This window comes from Verticillium alfalfae, genomic scaffold (genome assembly GCF_000150825.1).
Source record: "Verticillium alfalfae VaMs.102 supercont1.15 genomic scaffold, whole genome shotgun sequence".
Taxonomy (NCBI): domain Eukaryota; kingdom Fungi; phylum Ascomycota; class Sordariomycetes; order Glomerellales; family Plectosphaerellaceae; genus Verticillium; species Verticillium alfalfae.
Genome location: NW_003315024.1, coordinates 969,647 through 991,473, shown reverse-complemented (window position 1 = coordinate 991,473; position 21,827 = coordinate 969,647). Strand labels below are relative to the sequence as shown.

At 53.5% G+C, this 21,827-nt stretch overlaps 8 protein-coding genes and 1 non-coding gene across 9 annotated transcripts; 3 read left to right on the top strand and 6 right to left on the bottom strand.

Annotated features, from left to right (window-relative positions):
- Positions 1-19: 19 nt before the first annotated feature.
- On the bottom strand, positions 20-1,353 carry VDBG_09635 (mitochondrial dicarboxylate carrier; the record flags this gene model as incomplete). Its single annotated transcript, XM_003000394.1, has 8 exons — positions 20-116; positions 168-256; positions 314-485; positions 528-558; positions 1,030-1,097; positions 1,153-1,177; positions 1,227-1,258; positions 1,313-1,353. The coding sequence occupies 8 exons, from the start codon at positions 1,351-1,353 to the stop codon at positions 20-22; spliced, it is 555 nt and encodes a 184-aa protein (XP_003000440.1).
- A 636-nt stretch (positions 1,354-1,989) lies between these two features.
- VDBG_09634 (conserved hypothetical protein) lies at positions 1,990-2,838 on the top strand (the record flags this gene model as incomplete). Its single annotated transcript, XM_003000393.1, has 1 exon — positions 1,990-2,838. One exon carries the CDS (start codon positions 1,990-1,992, stop codon positions 2,836-2,838), a length of 849 nt encoding a protein of 282 aa, XP_003000439.1.
- Positions 2,839-3,536: 698 nt separating this feature from the next.
- Positions 3,537-5,047, bottom strand: VDBG_09633 (succinyl-CoA:3-ketoacid-coenzyme A transferase subunit A; the record flags this gene model as incomplete). The annotated part of the gene is made up of 3 exons (XM_003000392.1): positions 3,537-4,470; positions 4,538-4,676; positions 4,762-5,047. The coding sequence occupies 3 exons, from the start codon at positions 5,045-5,047 to the stop codon at positions 3,537-3,539; spliced, it is 1,359 nt and encodes a 452-aa protein (XP_003000438.1).
- A 1,329-nt stretch (positions 5,048-6,376) lies between these two features.
- Positions 6,377-7,191, bottom strand: VDBG_09632 (predicted protein; the record flags this gene model as incomplete). Its single annotated transcript, XM_003000391.1, has 2 exons — positions 6,377-7,024; positions 7,081-7,191. The coding sequence occupies 2 exons, from the start codon at positions 7,189-7,191 to the stop codon at positions 6,377-6,379; spliced, it is 759 nt and encodes a 252-aa protein (XP_003000437.1).
- Positions 7,192-8,577: 1,386 nt separating this feature from the next.
- On the top strand, positions 8,578-9,636 carry VDBG_09631 (conserved hypothetical protein; the record flags this gene model as incomplete). The annotated part of the gene is made up of 1 exon (XM_003000390.1): positions 8,578-9,636. The coding sequence occupies one exon, from the start codon at positions 8,578-8,580 to the stop codon at positions 9,634-9,636; it is 1,059 nt and encodes a 352-aa protein (XP_003000436.1).
- A 930-nt stretch (positions 9,637-10,566) lies between these two features.
- Positions 10,567-10,692, top strand: VDBG_09630 (conserved hypothetical protein; the record flags this gene model as incomplete). Its single annotated transcript, XM_003000389.1, has 1 exon — positions 10,567-10,692. One exon carries the CDS (start codon positions 10,567-10,569, stop codon positions 10,690-10,692), a length of 126 nt encoding a protein of 41 aa, XP_003000435.1.
- An 830-nt stretch (positions 10,693-11,522) lies between these two features.
- Positions 11,523-14,351, bottom strand: VDBG_09629 (conserved hypothetical protein; the record flags this gene model as incomplete). The annotated part of the gene is made up of 5 exons (XM_003000388.1): positions 11,523-11,743; positions 11,800-12,486; positions 12,537-12,942; positions 13,146-14,035; positions 14,108-14,351. 5 exons carry the CDS (start codon positions 14,349-14,351, stop codon positions 11,523-11,525), a joined length of 2,448 nt encoding a protein of 815 aa, XP_003000434.1.
- Positions 14,352-16,499: 2,148 nt separating this feature from the next.
- On the bottom strand, positions 16,500-19,719 carry VDBG_09628 (conserved hypothetical protein; the record flags this gene model as incomplete). Its single annotated transcript, XM_003000387.1, has 6 exons — positions 16,500-17,005; positions 17,059-17,261; positions 17,448-17,701; positions 17,753-18,327; positions 18,405-19,490; positions 19,560-19,719. The coding sequence occupies 6 exons, from the start codon at positions 19,717-19,719 to the stop codon at positions 16,500-16,502; spliced, it is 2,784 nt and encodes a 927-aa protein (XP_003000433.1).
- Positions 19,720-20,306: 587 nt separating this feature from the next.
- Positions 20,307-20,402, bottom strand: VDBG_15208. Its single transcript has one exon. It is a non-coding gene; the product is annotated as a tRNA-Ala (tRNA).
- Between the last annotated feature and the right edge of the window lie 1,425 nt (positions 20,403-21,827).

Genomic DNA, 21,827 nt, shown 5'->3' with positions numbered 1-21,827 from the left:
AGGCTCTGTATGGAAACACTCAAATCTTCATTGTAGCACCGCCTGCAGGAACAAAAGTCCACTGTGTCAGTATCCTCAGCTGTTCCATGAATACGAACGTCAGAATAGTGTTTGGTCTACGGCTGTCAGTATATGACCATATCATGCTACTGTTCGGAGAGACTCACGTAAGCCGCAGCCACGCAGGTGTCCAGCCTTTCATGAGGAAGCGGGGACCTTCCTCCCTCAAGCTTGTGCGGATGATCTGGACAACGGACTACAGAGATCATCGGTCAGCTTAGCCAGAACATGTGGTAGAAGAGAGTTTACTGACGTTGCCACCTGAGCCAGCAGCGGACGCACTCTGGATCCTGCTCTTGAGCACATCCGCGGGTGCGCAGATTGTGGTGGCGACAGTGCCTGCAAGAAATGAGGCGAGAGTATGTGTTCGAACATCGTCTTTGAGGCCGCCGCTCGCCAGGAGGTAGTGCTTCGCCGTGGAATATCTGGACAAACATTAGCGGATGCCCAGCCTTGAGTTTGCGTGCGATAGAACATACGTTGCGATCTGTCCAACATCTACATTGGTTAGCCGAAAGCTCGCAGTACTGGTGTTTGCCTCGCACTTTACTCATCAGGATGCTTCGCACAACATTTCGCAGACATGCCACGCTCAAATGGTCGCCAAGCCCTCGTCTCTTCCTATGCGGTAGAACCCCGCCAAGGCGTTTGCGTATGCGAAACTTTTCTGCAGGTGTTCTTCGCGCCATCTGCGCACATCCGAACGAGGACTACTTCTGCCGGATTTCCAACGAGACCGGCCAGGCCGCCCGCAGCGCCAGCGCAGGCAATTGTCCAGGCTGCTGACAGCTTCTGCTGTCCCGTCCAGCTCTGTGCCCGGGCGGCAAGATTGTTGTACAGGCCGAATCTTGCTGTGGAGTACATGGACTGTCGCACGATAGATGCTGAGAGACCGGACCAAAGGGATGGAATGCCTTCCGACGTCAACCATCCGCTCGACCACGTATCAAGAGAAAGTATAGCACTAACCGTCTCGGGATGCGAATCGGTACATGGCGCGGAACATGGAGTTTCTTGACTTGAGGACTTGCATACGACTAGACGTATTAGCTGACCAAACATGGTTCTATGGCATGGCTGGTTGGACCTCACTATTTGGTCTGGTCCAGTGGGTGGGCTAAGTTGTTCAGCCAATGCTTTGAGATGGTGGTGAGTAGGAAACTCACTGAAGCACACGGCCATGGAAGCGGCAGCACCGCTCGAAGAATCGTCAGCATGAGGTTATTCAAACCCGGGCTAGGCGGAAACTCACCCAAGCCAAAATGGCTCATTTTGCTTTGTTGAAGACGACATGACAAGAATGAAGGAAGGGGTATCAAGATAAAAGGAGCGAGCACAGCGATAGGGGAGGGGATCAGTTCAGATCACAGAAGCCATGCGTTTTTGAGTTGCTGTAGCTGTTCGCTGAGCAGCGATATAAGTGCAGAATGGGCGAAGATGCAGCACTCGACGAAATCAATATCGTCCGATCAAGCTTGAGTCAACTTGCATGCACCAGGCCTTTCCTAGGGTCTCCGCATTATACCTCAGATCTGGCCCCTCGCGCATGTAACAGTTCAGACACTTCTCGGAGGTTGATGCGTGGCCGACAAAACCTTGGCCTTCAGTATACACACCTTCCGCCGAGCTGCCCGCCGGACAGCAAATGTACAGTCCGGGCCCCCGCAGTCAATATTGGGGGCTATTCCACAGCCGTGGGACATCCAAGGTTCCACAAGACTGCCGGGATCCACATTTGGGGCCCGATCCTCGGTAGCTGTTCTGCCATCCGACCTTCGGCAGGACGGCAGCATTGATCGCCAACAAACAAAAGTGCCATCATCGAATTGATTTCTCGACTCAATGGACCCCGAGCATTCTGCAAAACACGCTGCCAATAGAGATAACTGTCTAGAGCAACAGCGACAACAGAGGAAACAAGACCCTACCATGTCGAAGCTCGCACCCGGCCTCAAGGCTCTCATCAACGCGCCTTTTGCGCGAGGCGATCCGACCGCAGCTCCAGCAAGAATCCGCGAAGTCTACAGCGCCATCGCCAGCGACGCCGCGAAGCGAAACGTCGGTCTTAAGCCTTGGGTCGTGCTGTCGACCGCTGCGACATTCACCCTCAATGCTCCCGATGCGCTGCCTGTGCTCCACGAGGTGGCGACAGCCTCCTCGGCTCATAACGGCAGCAGCAGCGACGCAGCCGTACGAACTGCCGAGCTCATCCGCGAAGTTGGCCTGAAGTGTATCTCCTTCAACGGCATCCCCCGATCCATCAACTGCCTCAACGCCTTTCACGCCGCACTTCCCGCCGAAGTGAAGTCGCGCCTCGAGACGCGGCCGAGCCGCGCGCCTGACGAGACAACAGGGCCCCGTGGACGTGCCCTCTGGGACAGCGTATACGCACCCTTTGAAGACAAGCTGGTTACGAAGCTGGCGACCTCTCACCCGGATCTACCAGTGCACATTCTCAACAGCCACTACGGACCGTTGCTGTCTGAGCCGGCAGCTGAGAAGAGGGGCGACCTCGCCGCAACGGGGCGCGTGCTGACGAGCGTTATCGCTATTGCGTGCCTCAGGGCGCAGACGGGTGTCGGTCCGCAGGTGCTGAGCCATGTTTTCGGCCTGCGAAAGGCGATTGAGGACGGCAGCTACAAGGCGGCGGGCGAGGAAGAGGTGGAGGGTGCCGAGTGGTTGGCTGGAGATGAGGGTAGCGAGTGGTTGTTGAAGAGCGTGGATTCCATATCGGAGGCGCTAGGTGGTGGGAACTTTGCAGCGAGAGCGAAGTTGTAGACGTACTATAACGCTCAATAATTCATGCTCGCGGGCTCATGATTTGAGGTCACGATTCCACTTCATCCAGGCTCCGCTGGCAACAGGGAGTCATCTTGACATGGTCAGTGTTCTCGTTGAGACATCTTGACTCATCTGCAACGTCGAATTGTAACTATTCAGAATCGATAAAGAAGTTCAGCCCAACGGTTCACTATAGCCCTGAGGATTGGTTCTTTCAAGACATTCTCGGAATAGAGCAGAGTTCGAAGCAGAGCCTTCACTGCGACACACAAGGGGCGGGCGTTGTTTGCGTCACTTGAAACCTTCACACCATGGACGAGGAGATTTAAGCAGTAGAACATTTTGCACCCGGGCAAAAAAGCCAAGACCCAGCCAACCAACACCTGCCTATGCTACACAGAGATATTCCTTTCTATCTTACTCCATAACCTCCAGATCCTTGGCCACGGTGAATTGTGCATCCGTCTTGGCCTGAACCTCCTCAAGCTCAACACCCGGCGCGATCTCCGTCAACGTCAACGTGCCGGCCTCCCGGTCCACTTCAAACACGCACTGCAGACCGTTAGTCATCTTTCAACGAAGGAAAAGGAATCACCAGGAAGTACTCACAAGGTCCGTGATGATGGTGCTCACAACGTTAGCACCTGTCAGCGGCAAGCTGCAGCTCTGGACCACCTTGGCACTTCCATCCTTGGCTACGTGCTCGGTAGCGACGACAATCTTGGTGCCTTCAGGATTGGAGACCAGATCATTGCGCCACCCATGCCCTTCATGACCTTGCCGGGGATCATGTAGTTGGCCAGGTCGCCCGAGGCGCTGACCTGCAGTGCGCCGAGGATCGACACATCGACATGTCCGCCGCGGATCATGCCGAAGGACTCGGCGCTGTCGAACGTTGCGGCACCGGGAACGAGCGTGACAGTCTCCTTGCCAGCGTTGACGATATCGGCATCGGCGTCGGCTGCCGTAGCAGGGTAAGGGCCCATGCCAAGGATGCCGTTCTCCGACTGCAGCCAGACCTTGGCGCCCTGGGGAAGGAATGATGGCGCCAGTGTTGGCAGACCGACACCAAGATTGACATAAAAGCCCTCCTTGAGCTCTTTCGCCGCGCGCTTGGCGATGCGGTCACGGCGTCTCTGGGCAGCGCTCGCTGAGGAGGAGGTCGAGGATGGCGAGCCGGGGGGTGATGCGAGGGACTCCTGTGTCTTGAGGATCTCAATGTTCTTCTCGGCCGTCGCCGGCACAATACGATCGACATAGATGCCGGGAAGGTCGACGTCATTGGGGTCAATGGCGCCAGCAGGCACAATGTTCTCGGCCTCGACGATGGTTAGGGGTGGCGGCTTTGGCCATGATGGGACCAAAGGCCTTGGTCGTGTACCGGAAGACGCAGTTCCCGGCCTCGTCGGCCTTCCAGGCGCGGAGGATAGCCACATCACCCGTGAGCGCCTTCTCCATGAGATAGGCTTTGCCGCCAAACTCTTCGGCTCTCGCGAGCGTTGGCTTCGTTCGAGCACTTTGCCCGAGGCATCGAGCCGCACAGGAATGTCGCCCGTCTGCAGCAGGGAGTGAGCGCCGTGGGGTGTAGAGGCGGGATACGGCACGGCGCGCGTATCCTCTCGCGAGGTCCTTGTGGCCAGCCGATCTCACCAGTCAGATATTTCTTCTCCAAGCCTTGTTGTTGCCGAGGAAAGACAGGATCAGCCTGCTAACCTGGCCCGCCTTGGTGAGAACCGAAAGGCCGCCCTTGCCTTCCTGGCCGGCATTGTTGGAGACGGCCGTGAGGGAGTGTAGGGATTCGGGGCCGCGGCGGTGCAGGGCAGTGATGAGTGTTTCTGAACGCAAAGAATGAGCACAAGTCTTGGGAAGGGCGAAGGCAGGCCGAATAGAGCTTGCAATGACGAGGTGAATGAGACGTACCGGCAACACCACAAAGGCCGAAACCAGAGCTGAGAATTGTCGACCCGCTCTTAATGTCGGCGACCGCATGGTCCGCCGACTCAAACAGCTTCGACCCGCCTCTCTTCACCTCTGGCGCCTTGGCCGAGAACATGGCTGAAGACGTCGCAAACGTCCTCCTGGGTATCGGCCTCGCAGACTGCGCGCAAACAAACCTCGCACTGCGTACCTGGCAAACAGCTGGTCTCACCTCGAGTGATGCCCTAAGCAGCACTCTTGGGCGCAGCGCGCATTGTGTGGCTCGCATGGTGTTGGTAACAGTTTTGTTGGTCGAGTCTTGGATCCAGTGTCGTTGCGCGGCAGTCGCACTCTGTCGCTTTTTGAAAATCTCAGATACTCCGTCACTTTGAATGCCTTTTAATTGGTCTTAGGCCTCGTGAGAAGGAGGCTTCGTGATGGGCGGGCTTGACTTTTGATTGTCGCAGTACGGCAATGCGGTCCCCTAATCTGACTCCCGAAAGCGGCCGATAGCTCTCCCAAGCTCTCCAATTCTGCCCCGCGCAGAGTGACGTCTTGGAGGGTCTCGGGGTTCCAAAGTCCGCTGGGCGGTCGGGAGGCTCGGGGTCAAAAGAAGCGCCGAACAGGAACTGACCATGAGGCCCTTGGCGTCAGTGGGGTTCAGCTCAAGGGGTGCCACAGCTTCCGCTTCCCCGCTCTTTGTAAATCATTGTGACCTCGGGACGGAGGATCAGATGGCCTAGGGGTCCATGATCAAGCAGGCTATTCGCGTCGGAGGACAGAAGTGTCACGCATGCCTTATTAGGTATGCCTGTGTTGTGGGTTGAGTTAACCTGGTACCTGGCCATGGCGCATCACTACCCACATGTTCATCACATGTAGCCCGCCGGTCGGTAAAAAGACAAGGCCCTCGAAACCGAAGACCAACCGAGCACGGCGCTTTTGACAATACAACCAGGACTTCGTGGACCATCAGGACAACCAGTATGCGACGCCGAAGTTGAAGTTTAGGCATTAAGGACCTAGTGCATATTGTGCTGCAATGGATCCATTCGAGGGATTTGCCAAGGAATACTTAGAGTACGATATCATCAAGCTGTGACGGAAGGTAATCGCGCGCTCTGATTTTCGCAATGCCGAGGCGAATTTTAGAGACAGGTCTTGATAAGCCAATTTTTTGCTCAACCGACCGAAATGCTAACAGTCGCATCTCCTATTACGCATCAGTGAGACCTGTAAAGAGGCAGGTTGCGGTGTCCTGCTTTCGGGGTTGCTGTCTGCACAGCCACGGCGGGTTGCTGCCAGGATTGTATCTGGCTTCGCTCGATCGTGCGATGGCAGAGCTTGACGGCGGACGCATGTGCAGTAGCAAGGTCAGTCAATAAGTAGAGCATGCAACATGGGCGGGCGGGCAACTCGAATCAATCGCGACATGACATGTTCATATACGTTTTATGACTACCTGACTGCCTAGATAGCAGTGCAAGACAAATTCGCGCTGCACGAACGATGCATCGTACAGCTCTCATACAATCCATTACTGCCCAGAAATAAGACTCACAGCAAAGTTCCTGGCTGAGGTGAGGAAATAATGCGGGACAACTCATGGCGACGCTCCTTAGTCCGAATCAGAGCTGGAGCTCGAGCTGGAGCTGCCGCTTCCCCTCCGCTTGTGGTGCTTCTTCTCCTTCTTCTCCTTCTTGTGCTTCTTGTGCTTCTTCTCGAACTTGTTCTCCAACAAGTTGGCGCCGATGGCACCGGCCACGGCGCCTCCGATCGTGCCAAGCGCACCCCCACCTGCGGCATGGGCCGCCCAGCCGGCCGCTCCACCGCCGACGAGCGTCGCGCCAAGGCCGCGCTCGTCCTGGGGACCGCCGTGCTGGCCCTGTTGCGGGTATGCTGGATACCCGCTCTGCTGGGGACCGCCGTGCTGCGGTGGGTAGGACGAGTGCTGCCGGTTGTCCTGGCTGTAGCCTTGAGGGGGATGGCTCTGACCGTAGCCAGGTTGGGGCGAGTGGCCTCCGTAGCTAGGCTGCGGCGAATGCCCGCCGTAGCCTTGTTGGGGAGGGGGACCTCCATAGCCCTGGTGGGGAGGAGGGCCGCCGTAGCCTTGCTGAGGTGGAGGTTGATTATACTGGTGCTGGGGAGGATAGGGAGAGGTTTGTCGGTTGTCTTGACCGTAGGGCTGGTGCGATGGGGGTCCGCCGCCGTAGTTCTGCTGGGGAGGGCCTTGGTTGTATGACGATTGTGGAGGGTATCCGCCCTGCTAGTAAGTGGCTGTTAGGATGGACGCAATACCGCCACGAAAAAAGAAAAACTTACCTGAGGGTAGCCTTGCGATTGGTAACCCTGGGGAGGCCCTTGGCCTTGGCTGTAACCTTGCGACTGTTGGTAGCCACCTCCCCCACCTCCGTAATAGTCTTGAGAGGACATGATGTCTGTTTGCGATGGAATGCGCCGGCGAATTTCAATGCTTCGAATGGCGGCTCGCTATGGATAAATGATGAAAGTAGGGGGAAAGGCGGAATGACAAAATGAGGGGAGTAGACAGATCGCCTCCTACTTAGGGTATCGAGATTGCCTGTACAAAGGGGGACGACTGCACCAAATGCGACAAGGAGGCAGCCCAGCGCCGATGATCCCGACAGCGCGAATTGGCGGGGTAGTTCCGTCATACGTGGCGCAGCCGCTGTCAGCCCCCGCCAGCCACCCCCTAAGCCCTGGACCTTGCTGCCTGCCCCTAGCAGATCATCAGTTTGTTCGCCATCATTGACAGATGTGCCTCATAAGGCTGATTGCCATGAGCTCGTGATCCGACGGCAATTTCTCGGGGGACTATCAGGCAAGAGGGTCGTTAACGTCTGGCGATACTGCCTTGATTTTGACCAGATGCAGGGGGACAAACGTACAAATCTATCGAACTTCATGCCCGCATCATGCCAGCCTTCAAAATTTCACAGAGAGTAAGCAAGCCCCGGTCCAGTGTCTGACAGCATACCGATTAGGTGCCATGAGTGGGGCGTACAACTCGTTGTATCTCTCAGCCCAAGTTCTGCAAGACCTAGCTGCAAGACTTGGGCCCCATACCAGCTCACCTTGCGAACAATACAGAGGCTTTGCAACATCAGCAGGATTTCGGACCTTGCTATGCTCTTTAATGCGCCCCGCATATAATTGGTGACGATTCTCAGTCGAGCTGTGGCCCCAACGGAGAATCGTTGTAATCTAATACGATCCGAGAACGGTTCCGATGTCTGTGATCAAGCATCATAGTCTGAAACGAATCCATCCAGACGAGAATACAGGATTATATAGTCATTCCTACCTTGAAGTCCTTTGACTACACTACTGCCATATTCATTGCAGAGGCATGGTAGGGCCATGTACCATCTGCGTCTGGTAATCATCCTTTTCTCTGAGGCCAAACCAACGCATTGTTGCTCCTTCGCCGCTGTGGTCGCAGTCACGCAGGGCGTTGCACACGGTTCGCCAACAATACATTCACTTCGGTCATATTCGCGGGGCCACCAACGGCGTGAAACAGTCATTATGTGCTGACCGAACAGTGCAACAATCGTGGAGTTGCGTGTTGGTTCTGACCACTACCAGTGAATGCATGTAATCGAGTACAATTGATTGTGGAACATTGAATGAACAAGCTGATTCCGCCAAAGAGTTCTCCAAAGGCTTCATGAATATTCAAATATGCTTTCCTCTCAAAGTAGATATAGTAGACTTATCAAGGCGTGCACTCAAGATCTTCATGAGAACTCATATTTGATAGCGAACTCACTCTCTTCTCCACAGTACTAGCCTGAAATGATCATCAATCCCTACCAGGTCAATGCCGAAACCATTCCCAAAGGAACTTGGGCCTTTTGTCTGACGTCCAAGCGATACGATACCGAGGGGCGACCACACTCGAAATTGATCAGATTCGGGTACATCTTAGCGAACGTGGCTACACACCTTCAACGGCTCTGCGACCAACCACGCGGGGGGAATGGCCGGCGCCAGCTGCTCAAATTCGAAAACTCCAACGTCATTCCCCTGGATGAATCTTCTTCAAAAGCTCTCGAGGACACCTTCAAAGAGGTCTGCGCCCGGCTTCATGGCGACCCTCAAGCCAGAGGGCTCTGGGGTAAAGATGGTCCCGAGATGCAAGAAACAACACCTGTCATCGGCGCACCCATTCCGTTCAATATGATCTATGGCGTAGTACCCCTCTTCGGAATTGTGACCAGTGGTGCTCACCTCAACGCGTTCCACGGCGACGGTGAAAACATGATAATCTGGCTAGCACAACGGGGGGCTTCCAAGTCCTCTTACCCAAATTGCTTTGATCAAATTGTGGCGGGCGGCAACGATGGTAGGCAGGATCAGACTCCACTCGACATCATTCTTCGCGAAGCCAAAGAGGAAGTGAAAGACGACCAACTCCATCAAACACTCATAAAAGCCAAAGGACCGGACACCATTATAACCTATCACGTCTTCAATCCCACTGCTCCAGGAACTGCGGCAACGATTGCAGCTGGGAAGATTGAGCCGGGAATACGATACGTGTTCGACTATGAAGTGCACGATCCCAATTACGTCTTCAAGAAGAATGAAGATGACATTGCGCACATTACGAGTTACACTGTGACACAGGTCAAGGATATGCTAAGGCAGGGCCAATTCAAGCCTAACTGTGGGCTCGTTATGTTCAACTTTCTCGTAAGAAAGGGAAGGATTGGGGATGACGACCCTTTGTACCAGGAAACGGAGCGAGGTCTCGAGTTCCCTTTTATCTGGAAAGAAGGCATAACCTGCGATGAAGAGTCATACTCTAGCTTTCAACGTCAAGAAAGACGTCATGATACCGCGTACGAATGACCTGTCGGTGAAACCACACGCCAACTCTACGCACGCCAGTTGCAACAAGTCCGCTAAACACGGGCAGTCGAGTACTTGAAACCTCTGAATGACCTGAAGATCGTCCATCGATGGCTTCAGGAGGAGTATGGGTATGTGCTGTGCCACGTGCGACCACAAGAATGGGAATCACAATTCTGCTGGTGCTAGCGGGATAACGGCCAGCCGACTAAATAGTGGCCGCTCCTCAAAGTCGACCAAATCATGCCCTTAAGCGTTATGACTGCCGAAAATGAACGGGTCCGGTTCGAGTGGTTGAATAGAGAGTGAGACAGAAATTTGGTGAACCTAGCCGTCCGTAGCGTTTGTAGTTTGAGGCAACTCGATTTGGAATGCCTTGGAAAGCTGCACGTTGGCAAGTCAAGATGTTTGTCGAAAACTTATTACCAAGACACATGGAAGCTAACTGTTAGTGGTCAAGTTTGCCTAGTTTTTTTATTCCATGGCCGCGTATCGAAAGACCAAATCTCGGAGGGCCGGATTACTGTTCTAACAGTAAGCCCCTTTCACAGTCGATTTAGCAAATCGGAAGTATATTCTATGGGGGTGGAGAGTGTCTAACCTGGCGAGGCTGAAGATATAGAGGCAATGGCTGGGCAGACCAATGAGATCCAGCGACTGTATTGCCAGAATGACAACAGTCATCGCCTGGCTGGGACACGTGCTGGGACACAGAGAATTATGAAGGGAACGTTCATTATTCCTGACGACCTGACACCATACCTCCAGCAGACGGCGCTTCTAGAGAGGGGTGGCGAGTATCCCGTGATCTGCAAATACAGCTCGGAGCCTAGTGACCCTTTGCTTGATGCAATGATTGTAATCTTTCCAATACTTGACCAACCGGCTGACTTGGCCTAGGATCGTATTGCCCAGCCTTGCGGCTTCGCCATGAAGCTCTTTAATGCTCACGGCATTATGTTCAAAGCTAGCAAGGACTTCTCGACCCAGGATATTGAGTTCAACAGCACCCCAGCTCTTGACCTGGCCGACGCCAAGATCACCACCAGACTCTGAATGAAGTACGGCGCTGAACCAAATGAGCTTGATACACTCCTGCATGCCCGCAAAGACGCGGAGCGCAGCGATCGCAATGAAAGGTCCGGATTACACTTCTAGAGTCAACTCTATTCTATTCCCAAATTGCGTATCGACACTATGTTGTGAAGCACAATCTCGCGCCCTACGGCGTTGCTCAAAAGTAACGCGCTGCAGAATCTGTTGACGGCCACCCCAATTGTGTCCTGCACGAGAGGCTCAGGGAAATATATCAAGACAATGCCGCGGAATATCTCTTCCAGGCGCATTTGCTCGAGAATCTCAACGATCAGCCGGTTGAGTACGCTGGAAAGGAGTGGGATTCCGACAAGTATCAATGGCAGACGGTAGGGGTATTGGACATCTCTAAGCAAGAGAATTTTGACGAGAAAGGAATCATTTCTGGGTTTACAATCTTCGTATTGATCCGTGGCACGGCTTTGTCATACTTCAACCTCTCGGGAGCCCTCACAGGCTTCGACGTATAGGTGGGCAAGCTGCGCATCCTTTGCGGTGTGGCCGTAACTGTTGAACAGTGTAACCTGCCGGCAGTAAGTATTGCCGACAGCAAAATGAAAGGACCGAGGTGTACGTAGGAAGTTTCGACGAGGTCGTCGGCTTCTAGTATAGAGATGCCCCCTTGGGCTTCACAAGAGGGTCGACACGAGGACCAAGACACGCAGGCACCAATGGAAGTTCATCAAAATATTGCTTACAAATTGCGAATACGCTGTAGATCTTGCAATAGACGGCATCTTTTCAATGCTCAGATGACAAGTTGTGAAAAGTATGCATACGCATGCCACTATCTATGACTTGTGGGAATGGCCAGATCCATGTTCCGATGGAGCGGCACTGCTGTTGCGTCTGCCCAAACCGAAAAAGCCTCTCTTCTTGGGCTTGACTGGCGAGGTCAATCCCTCCAGCGAACCGTCCTTGATGGTCTCGATCTTCATATGAGAAGTCGGGAAGATGCCATGTTTACCCTTGCTGGTAGTACCGACCCAGTACCAAGCGTCTGGATCGTCCCCTACGTTTTGGTCAGCTCACGCCTCCAACTTTAGCCATGCGCATCGCAGTACTCACAGTCTAGATTTGTGATGGTCTCTCCCTTGTCAAAGCCTAACCAGCCAGGCCCATTTCCGGCCTTGACATCCCATTTCCACCTAGCAACGCCACTTCGTTGCGTACGCGGTGGCGCCTGTCCCGCCAGCTTGCCCCTTCGCGGTGCCTCGAGCTGTACCCATCGAGCCTGGAAAGCACCAAACATGCCATCGTGCCACCCGAGACACCACTTGCCGCCCCAGCGTTCTGGGAATTCAACGCCGATTATCCGCGCTCCTGCAAAGAACTGGAGGACTTCTGTGCCGGGCTCAGGCCGGGCAAGGGGCTTCTCATCTGGCATCTGGACATGATCACGTGTAGCGACGGCCGACGGCAGCGACGCTCCGCCATCTGGAGGCCCGCCTGGTGGAGCGGCAGGGTTGGGAAAGTGTATGTCAAAGTCGTGCTCGTTAGGCTCGCCAGTGATGGTGCCATACAAGACAGTCAAGCCGGGGACGTCGGGTAGCGGTTGCGGGTGGCGGGCAAGATGACGCAGGAGAAGGGCGGCGGACGGGAAGACGGTGGCGTCGCCTTCGTAGGTCGTTGAGCCAATGTGAACACAGAACGGGCATCCATAGGATGTCTTGGTCATGTGCCTGGTCGCCATATGCGACTTGTAGAGGAATCGACGACGGTAACGGATGCCTTCGCCTTGGAGATCGGCAATAGCTGCACGTGTCAGCGGGGAGCCGAGGTAGGAAGAACGAGCAGATACTTACACTCCTTGTCAGTATCCTGCAGCAACTGGCTGTATTTGTGCTCATACTCGCAGTGCATGCATTGCGCCTTGGCGTCTGCGAATACTGGGGGCGGTGCGCTGAACATGTGTCCGTACAGAATATCCTGCGTGTACGGCGTAGGTTTCGGCACATCTCCTGCACCACCAACCTTCTTGACAGCATCACCAGGTCCACTTTCTCTAAAGGTTTTCGCCCCCTTACAGAACCCCTTCCTCTCATAGAAGGAACTATCGGGTCCGATGACCAGATCAACTACTTTCCACGACGGGTTGCCTATGGTGGATGTGGTATCTGGAATTGTTGACCTGTCTGATGACGCCCATTCTTCAATCAGAATGGACTTGTTCTCGCGCTCCGAAAGGCTCGGTACCCTGGCATCTCGCGTCTGCAATGATGCCACGGTCAGGGATGGTGAATGCGAAACATCGTCGTGCTCGTACAATGCGGGGGCGGGGGATTTGTGACTATAGTGCCGTGGAGGCGACATATAGCTTGTGGCGCTGGACAGGGTCGAGCCCCTGTTGCTAGTATGTGGGCTAGTCATGTCATAATTGGAGCTGAGTCGGTCAGAGCTGGCGCCAGTCATACGTCGATCGGGGTGCGATGTTGGCCCGTGGTCACCATAGTTGTGGCCCATGCCGAGGCCAGAGACGCCGCCAGGGGTTCAGGGGAGGAGGATAGGTGCGCCAGATGGACGCCTAGCCGCCTCTCGACCGGGCTCATAGGTTCTGCGGCGAGGCGAATTCTTTCCATCTCAGCTCGAAGGTAATCAGGCCCCGAGGGTATTGACTGTAGAGGCAGCACTTGAGGTGGGGAAGCTCGGGATGATAGTGTTGGTGAAGGTGAAGCCTGGGCTCGGTTTGGTAGGACGATTGCATGACCAAAGTGTTGCGGCGGTATCGCATGAGGCATAGGCTGAGAAGGGACAGACCGAGGCACAGGAGGGGGTGCCAGTGGCTGTTGAGCCCATTGTGTCGTCCGCGGGTCGACACCGAAGTCGAAACGACCAGAGTCACGATCGGCTTGGGGTGACGGAGCAGCCTGTGGGCTCGTAGGCGGTCGAGGCCAGGCCTCTGGACTGCTAGGTATTGGTGCGTTAGATGCCCCAGTCGAACCCGACCTGACTCTCGTGCCCTTTGTGGAAGATTGCTTATTCGGCCAGAGGGAATGTTGTTGAGACTCCTTGCTGGGTACCGATGTTGCAGGTCGTACTGGATGGGTTGACGTCTTGGATGATTGAGAACCGGTGCGCGCTGTTCGAGGGAGAGGGGGTAGCGGGGGGAAAACGGTCGGCCGTGGCAGCTCCTTGGTCGGCTCGATGACCATTCCTCTGACTGCTTCCATTATCGTGAGCGCAAGAGACTTCGCAGCAGCCTGGAGCTCCTTGAATTTGGCCTCGTCGAAAGAGTCAACCTCGATATAATCCTCAAAGTCGTAAAGCATGCCATCCAAGGCTCGCTGTTTCTCCTTGACCTCGCCTAGCAATCGTCAGCTCTGTTTACCCTCACCCTTGGCCATCCACTGCGTTCGAAAATGAAAGATTCACCAACCGTCTCGTGTCATTAGATCTTTGAGCGCATCACCAAACTCGGGCGTCTGATCCTTAACCATGGGGGCTAGTCTTTTCATAGCTCTCTCACCCTCCTTGACGAGGGCCTGCCCCGCTTTGAGCATCCTCCAGCTCACATCCTCATCTTCGTCGGCGACATCCTCAGCCTGCGCGATAGCTTCGTTACCTCGCTCAATGATTTCGCTGAAAGGGCGCGTGACCAGTTGCTCTGTTTGGATTGCCATCGTGGTCGGGAGCAGCACGGGCGGACTCCACGTCCCTAGCACTAGCTGTTCAGTGGTCAATTGACCCCGCGGACTGATTATCGGGTAAGAGCGGTCTGTCTGTTGCGACGGGGCTGCGATGAATGTGGTCCACCAGAATCGTGGGGTAGACAGGCGATGTTCGTGTGGAAGTGGAAGGGCCCCTCGTCCTGTCGTCCCCTAGGTCGTGAACAGGCAATGAAGAAGTGATGTGTCGTAAACTGACCGCAAGGAAACACAAGTACCTTGTGTCGCAAGACTAGGCAAGGCCGTTTTTTTATTAATCGGTTGTCCTTCGTGTCACTCTGTCCCCTCCATTCATCCAACGCCTAGCCGCTCCCGCAGGTGCGCCATCCAATATCCTGGCCACTTGGCCCTTGAGCTCGTCCCCGACCTCGGCCAATAACGACCTATGGGGCACGAGTGACCGATGCTTCAGGTATGGATCCGGAAGGTGAAAAGACGTCTCCCCGGCTAGTGAGCCGGAGGGGTGGCACGCTAAGGCTTGACAGTGGTCGGATTTGCAGCATGGTAAGATAACGCCTTGCCTGACATCGTTTGATGATGGAAAAGAGCCAAGGCTCAAGGGGGCTGGCCTCACCGGTGTCAGGTCAAGGGTCATAGGGCCAACTGGTCCCAATCCTGTACGGTTTCGCTGAGGTTTCTCAGTCGACGGACTGACGGGACAATCCTTGTCTGACTTCTTAGCGCGTCATGGAGACTAACCCTGATTGAGCTCAGGAGGCAGGACGTTTGAGGGTGTTGCTGAGGTTAGGTACAAGGAGGAGAACCAACGCCAACGCTGGCATTGCCGCGACAGCGCTCGTTCCGGACTGCCAACTCACCGAAAGTGATGTTGCTTGTGGCAAGCCCGAATGCCTGGACCAACAGTCCGTAGATGCCTGGCGCCGATCGTGTGTGGGCTTGCGCAACGAGTAAGTTGCTTGTATAGCCCGGCGCTTCAGAGATTAGTTCTTCCTTGTCGATGGTATGGATGGACCGAAAGAGATTGGTAGCGCATGCCCTGTCCTGAGTTTGGCGTAACAAGCGTCGTCCAACGAGCACCCAAGTGCCCGTGCCGCTCGACCTGATCAAGCCATCTTCACTGGCACCTTGGCATCAAATTTCTTTGCTTATTTCATTCGCATTTGGTCCAAGCCCCTGTTCTGCGATGGGTACTTGTATACGGGCTGATGCTACCAAGAACAACGTGGCTGCCCAGACTGTGTATTCTTCAATCGTTCCACGATCCCTTCCATTGGCTCACACCATCAGCCAGCCACTTTCAGTCACTTGTCCAATTGCCTCGAAAGGATCGCGAAGCGGGACGGCTGGCAAGGTTCCCTTGCATCATGTCCTGCATGTGATCCTAGCAATGTAAAAGCCTGGAGGTGTGCCAGGGGTCGTTACTCGGCACGTCAGCAAACTGGCTCCCCATAGCCCCGCCTAGACTTGTTCTACCTAGTAGCTCCAGCGTGCATGAGGAGCCTACCAGTCAAGCCAGTCTACGGAATAACTCGTCGGTCCCCGTAATCATTCCAAGCGGTCCACTGGGTGATTGGGTCCCGCAAGCACCTCATTGCCAGATCCCTGTTAAACCCTGAGGTCACAGTGAATAGCGTCTGTGACTACCCCATGGTTACTCCGGGGTCGGACGCATATCACTTTTGGGGTCAGTTCGGGCTGAAGCCCAGGGTGAGCTGCATAAGAAGTATTGCTGTACTCGCCCCGTTTTGCGTCGGAGCTCATTCAGCAGGTCATGCTCGCCGTTGGGGTGAATGCGATAAGATCCCGAACAGCGACTAACGCTGAATTTTTAGGGCAGTATGCCAGTCCTGCGAGGCATAATTGTGATTACTGCTCTCTGCGAACCTGAGCTCAACTGCCAGCACGCAACTTTAGGAATGCGAGCCTTGCACGGAGGGAACACGAAGAGAACACGGAGAGAACTCGAAGATCAAGATAGTTCCTCATCTGTGCTATTTGATTCCTGATGGCTGGGCGCTGCAAAGCGAGCGGCTGTCTGGAAAGCCGCGAGAATCGGATCGCGACATTCAGCTTCGGACGTTTGTGCCAGCTTGATGAAAATGGAGTGATCAAAGAATAATGCTGCAAGCATGAAACCCTGCATCACACGCCCGGTGATAGCCCGAAATTTGGGGTCGGTTCCGCCTGCGTACTGTTTTGCTCCTCGTCGTCAACGTCGATGGCTTCGTCATCTGAGCCATCGCCATCATCCGCCGAGTCACCCCCGAGGCTGTCGGTGTCTTCCGCATCAAATTCTTCCGGAGTCTCTGGGTTGATAGTGTCTTCGACGTGGAGTTCTCTTCCAGAGTTCCAATCGGCTTGCCACTTCACTGTCAGCTTCCTTGCCTCTGCCTTGACTTTCAGCTTTCTGTCTCGGTTGCAGATAGTGTCAGAATCTCCGGTGAGAATATTCTCAAATAGAGCGTTCAAGTGTCGTTCAACGGCTGTGATGGCTTTTTGGCTAATCTTATCAAACTTTTCCGGCAATCGCTGCTTGCTGAGCCTCAGTCTCCGCTCCATCACGACGAGGGCTCTGTGGAACATCTTCCCACCCTGGCGAGCTCCCTCAGCTTTGATGAAGTCCTTGCGTAATTTGAAGCAACCCGGTCCTACTCATTTGTCAGTGTAAATTAATGAACAGGCATGACGAGTCGGATCCGACCTGTATGGTTGAGTGCTTTATGGCAAATTGGAGCCATCGAGTCTTGGAGACTCAGCAAAAGACGTGGGTGAGTCGAGGCAGCATCTTTGGATACCAGATCTAGAGCCATGCGAATCTCATCGCGAATGATATCTTTGATCGGGACAAAGGCCTGCAGGCTGCGTTCTACTGGGCTAGCCAAGTCAACATTCAGAGTCTTCAGACTATAAACGATTTCTTGGATATAATTATGCCACACGACCTCGACGCGCTCCATTATGGGGCGAAGCAAAGCGGGGAGGTCTTGGTTCATTGCCTGGTCCCAATCCTGCACCAGGAGCTGGAGCATTGGTTTGCCGCTAAATTGGAGGGTGAGCATGAAGTAACATTGTTTGCGTAGTTAAACTTACAGACTCTGCACCCAAGCATAGTTGATTTTGGATTTTGGGCTTGTATAGCTGGCGCCATCCCTCTTCAAAATGGCATTATGGGTCATGTAATGCATGGCGTTTGTGCATGTAAGGTCGTCGGGTTTCATGAGATGCCATCGACCTATGACCCTGTGAACCTTGGCGGCACAGTCTCGAAGAATATTTTCCTTATTGTGCAGAGGGTCAATGCGACCAATGTCGTCTTCAAAAGAAGACAGCTCAAACCGAAGGGACTGATGCCAAATTAGCAAGTCGAGCGAAATGCAAATCGAAGTCAGCCTTACCTCTAGATTATTATTGTGAACTGTTTGCAGTGATTCGTCGATGTCCTGTTTCGTAAAGACAATATTGGCTTCCTCGTCTTCGTCCTGTGACCACTGGCGGATCCAGTTCAATAGCTTGGAATAGTTGTTCAAAACGGTATCGAGGTGTTCTTCACGAGTCCCAGCGGTAGACTCCCAAAGCCATTGCTTTGCTCGGGGGATCCCAGTGTAGGCCTCGCGAGGAAATCCGGGAATGTGAGATTCTTCATTCTTCAACCGCCAGAATGCTAACGAGCTGACAGCGATCACCTCAACAAGGCTTTCAGGACTTGCTTGCTGTTGAATGTTCCTGGAGCCATAAAACCTCTTTTGTCGGACCCTGAAGTCATCCTGAATTCGTGACTGAACGATGTCGTTCCTAGTCCGAGTGCAAAGATAAGCAAGTTTTGACTCCATATACGCTCGGGATCTGTTTTTCCGAGCTGTCTGCTCGGTAATGTGCATGATGTTCTTGCGTGATTCTTCCAAACCCCGTATGGCCTCAGACTTCGCAGATTTGAGGACCTGGAGTTCGTGCTTGAGAGCCTCTTGTTGCCCTGGTACGACGTTATTATTGTACTCCACAGTATGATTCGAGTAGCACTTCAGGCCCAAGAAGTATGTGGAGACTTACTAGGTTTGGCCTTCTGGAGCCGTTTCACCATACGGTCTACCTGACTCTTGGCTTTCGTAGTCCTTTTCTTCTTCTTTTTGAATGCGTTCTCTTCGAGCTTTGCCTCATTCTCGAGGGCCTTGATTTCAGCCACTAATGCTATTGACCTGGTGTGAATCGCCATTGTTTCGGGTTGATTCCGTACCTCTTTCGAGCGCGCGAGTTGGCCACGGATATTGATGTCGTCGGATTTCGTGAGAACAAACCCAAAGCCCTTGCTGTGGTATCGGCCGTCCATCTGAAGTCGCAACTCTTGTTGATTCCCAAGAAGAGAGTGGGCCGTCATCTCATCAGCCGCGCGAATAATTGGGGCTACAATGATCGTCACTGACAGCTTTTCGTAGAATTGCTGAGCCACTGCTGCTCGACTCTGCACCATGTCCCCCAGCCCAGGGAGGTCCACCAAGCTAATTCCGTTCTTCAGAATATCCACGCGAAGGAATTGACGGACTTGTTTGACCAGAGGCCAAGCTGCAAATTGCTTCCCTTCTTTCCCGTGGTTATGGACTGTAGAGTCCAAGTATGGGCGAACCTGCCGAGCCAGCTTCTCAGGATCCGAGTCGTGCAGGCTTTTGGTCGTCCCTAGAAGTCTGAGTACGTCCTTGTTGGACTCCATTAGATTCTCGGCAGTCATTTCTCGAAAATCTTGGAGGGAGAGACCAGTTCCCCAGACAGCTTGTACCTTACCAAGGACATCGTCGATGACGGCTTGCGCCTCAGCCTGGTCCTGAATCCTCGCGTCCTCGTCATTGTCGTGGCGGTCTTCAATTTCCTCGAGACAAGACATAGCTTGGAAGAGCGTTTCCACTTGTTGTTCAATTTCTGCGTAGCTGTGGAAGTCAACCTCAGCACGATATTCAAAGCCAGCTCGCATGTCATGGTTCCAGGAGACCTGGCACACAACTGCGGTAGCTGCCTGCTCACAGCTCGAAGGAAGGAACTCATGAATTCCCAGGAGAGCATTGAGCAACGATGTCTTACCAGCTCCTGTTGAACCGGCGACACCCAACGAGAAGCTCGAAGGAGCGATGTTTGTTTTCTCTTCGCCTGCAGTCACCGTTCCTGTATTAATATCTTGACTGTCGTAAAGGGAGAGTTCAGATCGAATCAACTTACGCATTTCTTGGGCCCAATGTTTCAGCTCCGCCAAACCCGTCATATCATCTTGTTTAGCCACCTCATTGCTCGCCAGGACATTGTTGATCAGAGGCGCTAACTCATTGAGATAGACCCCAGCGTCGATGACGGCCTGTTCTTTGATGAGCAGTCTTTCCATGACTGGACACTTCTCGCAGTTAAACCACGTCACATTATCATTGTGACTGGATTGAATAGATTTCAAGCTGGTGGGTTTGCTATCTTCAGCACGGGACAGCTGAGACATGTTGAGCTGCAGTGTACCTGAAAGGCACCAACTTCGGGGGCGGAGCAATCAGGTGCCGCCAGACAGGCCTGCGGAAGAGAATGTACGAATGAATATTGGCGTTGGTGAAGTAGATTGAAAATTGAAGTGAAGCAGAGGTCGAAAGATCGGGTGGGAGGTTGAGATGGGTTGAAGAATATAAATAGGAGTGACTCGATGGTGCACGAGGCAGTCACCCGATGGACAGCAACAGGAAAGAGCCTTGAAAGTTCCAAGTGATACACCTGAATCTATGAATCAGACATCAAGCCCATGCAAGTCCCTGGAGTGCCGCAAAGGCTCTCTTAATTTTAAAAGGAGGGACACCAGACAAAAAAAGAATCCACCGGGCGGGTTCAACAGGTTGTTTCTTTCTTTCAAACTCGAGAGCTGCTGTATTCGAGCTGTTGCAAATGTAAAGAAGAAGAACGGCCCGTCGACTGTGAGGGCAAAAACAAGGTTGGAGCCGCCGCGGATTGAACACGGGACCTTCTGTAGGATACGCTTCGAAATCGAGGCTATGCAAAACAGACGCGCTACCACTGCGCCACGACCCCACATGGGAATATTGTCAGGATATAACATTCAAGTAGGCCAAGTTCTAGTGCTAAGCTCTGCATACTAGTATTGTGTCGTCATTGTACGAGAATTCAGAATGTCCGCTCGATATCATTAATTTCTTATTCAATTTCTTTGCTGAGTTTGTTCCAGCTGCCCAGTCAGAGCCTTATGTAAACTTCGTTCCCCTCGTTGAATCGCGATCAAGAAAAGTTGGCTCACGCCACTCAGAAGACAAGCAAGCGCCTCCAAGTCTGTGAGAAGACATTGACTTGCCAATTGCCCCCGGTTACATTCTCTACTGCCACAGAGCTCAGTCAAACATTGCGTACAAGTCCTACACGGCTTCGCATTTCTGCCTCGCAAGAGGAGAGGCAGATTCAGCTCCTCCGACAAATAGGGCGGAGACTGTTCTGAAAGCAGCTGATGTGTGCACAAAGTGACAGCTGACGATAGGCTGATGATTCATTGCACATTGAGACTATTCAGCTGCAATTTCGACAACGACAGTGGATACTATCCGCGAACCTTGAGCGTGAGCAGGCCTAGGGGAGTCTCGCTCCCGGCGTGACGGCCCAACTTCTGGGGTCCGAACCTCACCGTAGCACCTACGCGAATCATTGGCCACCTTGGCACTCCAGCGCCTTTGCGGCTGCGAGATTTCCTCACCTATAGTCTCTAGTCTGACTGGGAGTAATGCAACTTGAAACTGTCCTCCCAATGCGTTCTCTCTACTGAACAGGCACTTTGTTGAAGTCTCGATTCCGGATACTAATTTGCTGTACATAACAGGGTGTTAGGCATTAACAGCTTCCATCAGCACGAGTTCCTTGTGGATACAAAACCATACACCAACTGAACAACAAATCTCTTTTTCTTCAAACAATGGCTTTCTTACCGACTATCAGTCTCTCTCGTACAACAATTCCTGATTGGGTGGGTGATTCAACTTGTCAGTAGAATCATCGGGATACACCGTATCTTTGCCTGTCATTGTCGGAATGCACCATGATTAAACCTTCCGAGGATGTCAACATAAGTGTGGATCGGGGTGCCATCCAAGACACCAGAGATGGCGGTCACATGATGTGGGATGCCGTGCTCGCGGAGAAGCTTTGCATCAATCTCTCCACACTGCTGCCCAGGTCGCTGGAAAATACCCTCCAAACGTGTTGTGGTTCCTTGTTGGCGCTCTTGGGACTTATTTGGTAAAGACCCTCGCTCATGGATCAGCGTCTGAGGCAGACCTTCCGTGAGCACATCTGCTGCAGATGCCGTGCGGCACAGACAAAACACTAGAGTTGCAGTAGTGCCATGATTGTAAATCCCAAGCGACATTCAACCATTCACAGTAACGAGGAATTACGATTTGCAATCTGTATCAAGCTTCTGGGGTGGACCAGCATGACGCCCCTCTTGGGTCA